Source organism: Lolium rigidum, chromosome 3 (assembly GCF_022539505.1).
Source record: "Lolium rigidum isolate FL_2022 chromosome 3, APGP_CSIRO_Lrig_0.1, whole genome shotgun sequence".
Taxonomy (NCBI): Eukaryota; Viridiplantae; Streptophyta; class Magnoliopsida; order Poales; family Poaceae; genus Lolium; species Lolium rigidum.
In genome coordinates, this window is record NC_061510.1 from 69,008,840 (window position 1) to 69,010,996 (window position 2,157).

Consider the following 2,157-nt stretch of genomic DNA (forward strand, 5'->3'; position numbering starts at 1 on the left):
GCTCCTCTCGCCGGCGGCGGTTTCTCAGGGACCTGATTGATTTTCGTTTTGGCTTCTAGGGACCTGATTGCTTTTACTTTTTCTGTTTGAGGTTCTTTGTGTAAAAAAATCGGACCAGCTCGGTTGAGCTCAGATTGCCTCACCAAACACCATCTCTGTTCAGCATGTGTGAGCACACCCGACCTACCAAACGTCTGGTAAAATCTCACCTGAGCTTGTATAAGGTCAGCTTGTATGGGTTGAGAATGTCTTTCTCCAGTGACCCGGGCTAACAAACACACCCTTATCATCTTAAGCCAGAAATTGAATGCAGAATTGGACGATACTAATATGCATATGTATTGACCCAGAAGGCAGGTCAAATCTTAATCATTGGCACAACAAGATGAACACAATCTTTGTTCAGAGATACAAACGGGAAGCAGACACACTAAAAGAAAGAGAGCCAGCTGAGCAGCTACTACTGGAAGAACAATAACAGCATAGACACGCGACCACCTACAGGCAGGCAACCCATATCAAATCGAATTCTAGGCGCAAATTATCTCAAAGCATAAACGAAATGAATGTCCGGGACCGGGAGATCAGGCGGCGGCCTCCTCGGCCGGCTCGTCCTTGACGGCGTCCTTGGGCGGGTGGTCGGCGGGCTTGGCGGCGGCGGCGGAGCGGGACTTGACGAAGTCGAGGAGGCGGCGGCTGACCTCCTTGGAGTAGAGCTGCAGCGCCTCGATGCCCTCCTCGACGGAGGCGGCGGCGCCGCCGGTGACGGCGGCGGCGTCGAAGGCCTCGGCCTCGATGGCGCGGGCCGCCGGGTCGGCGTCGGCGGGCGGGACGGCCCCGTAGCGCTTGCAGAGGAGCGTGTCCCCCGCGAGCGTGTCCACGAGGCGCCGCACCACGGCGTCCCGCGTCCGCTGCGTCGGCGGCCAGATGCTGAAGGAGAACGGGGCGGGCTCGCCGTCGGCGCCTGCGGCGGCGGCGGCGGCGGCGGGGGAGAGGTCGTCGGGGCCCATGCGCGGCGGAGCGGCGGAGAGAGTCGGAACCCTAGGTGGGTGGGTAGGCAAGGTAAGCCGGCCGGTCGGTCCGTCCGCGGTGGGGATTTAAAAGCGGTGGCGACTGGCGACTGGGTCGGGTGCGGTGGTGCGTCGTTTGTTCGTGTGGGGTTGGTTGCCGTGGCGTCAAGAAAGGGAGAGCGGGGCAAGGAAAGGCGATAGAGATTGTTCTGGAGAATGGGGGATCGGGTTGGGTTGGTGGCTGTGGTAATGGTCGGTTTGTTGGCACGTTAGTTTGAATCGCAACGTTCAAATCGAGCCTGGAATGGCAAGAAATTAATCTGGATGGGTGGCAATGACTCGGTGCTGCGTCAGGAGATACTGCTGGGGTGCATTTATTCCGGAGTAAAATACATGGCGCGTACCCAAACTTTTTTTTTACGAAACACATTACAATCAAAGACACGCACACCACACCCTATGAACGCGCACACATACGCGCACACACTCATCCCTATGAACGCACACACGCACACCCTACCCTATGAGCACCTTCAAGAGACTGCATTGAAGAACTGATCAGCCTTGTTCTCCTCCATCGCCGTACTTAGAAATACGCATTCTACGGTAACTAAAGACGGTTACAAGGCCCATCTACAATCACTAGTGCGATGTAGAGCAGCGTACTCGCTGATGTGGCAAGTTGTGGACCCCAAATGTCAGATCCCAAATAGGTCCAAGCGCGCAATATTTGTAAAAAGCCCCACAAACCAACTAATGTTTCTAACTATAGGTCCCTCCTCAACTCCATGGCCGTTCCCCTGTCGGTGTCCATCTCCACCGCTCACGCAAGACCGCCTTGACCACCATGGTCGGGGCCTTGTCGGCCTTCTCTGGCACTGGCAGGACGTGGAACACGTCCCTGTTGGTGCTGCAGCCGAGGACAGAGATGGCCATCCACGAGCTGAGGCGGCCTTCCGCGCCATTGTCGCGGCCCTAGATCAAGCTGCTCGACCAGGTCCTAGCCACAAGCGCACCGATGGCGGGATGGGCACAAACGGGTGGAGGGGAACCAGACGGCTGGCGGTGAGGACGACGCCGACGCGGGGTCACGCGGTGGAGGTGGGTCAGCCCCGCCTTGGCTCGGCGGGTCCTGGAGGTAAGCTGG

The 2,157-nt window shown here is 57.9% G+C and overlaps 1 protein-coding gene across 1 annotated transcript; it reads right to left on the reverse strand.

Annotated features, from left to right (window-relative positions):
* Positions 1 to 584: 584 nt before the first annotated feature.
* LOC124694983 (MFP1 attachment factor 1-like) lies at positions 585 to 1,010 on the reverse strand. The gene has a single exon (XM_047227899.1). It carries the CDS (start codon positions 1,008 to 1,010, stop codon positions 585 to 587), a length of 426 nt encoding a protein of 141 aa, XP_047083855.1.
* Between the last annotated feature and the right edge of the window lie 1,147 nt (positions 1,011 to 2,157).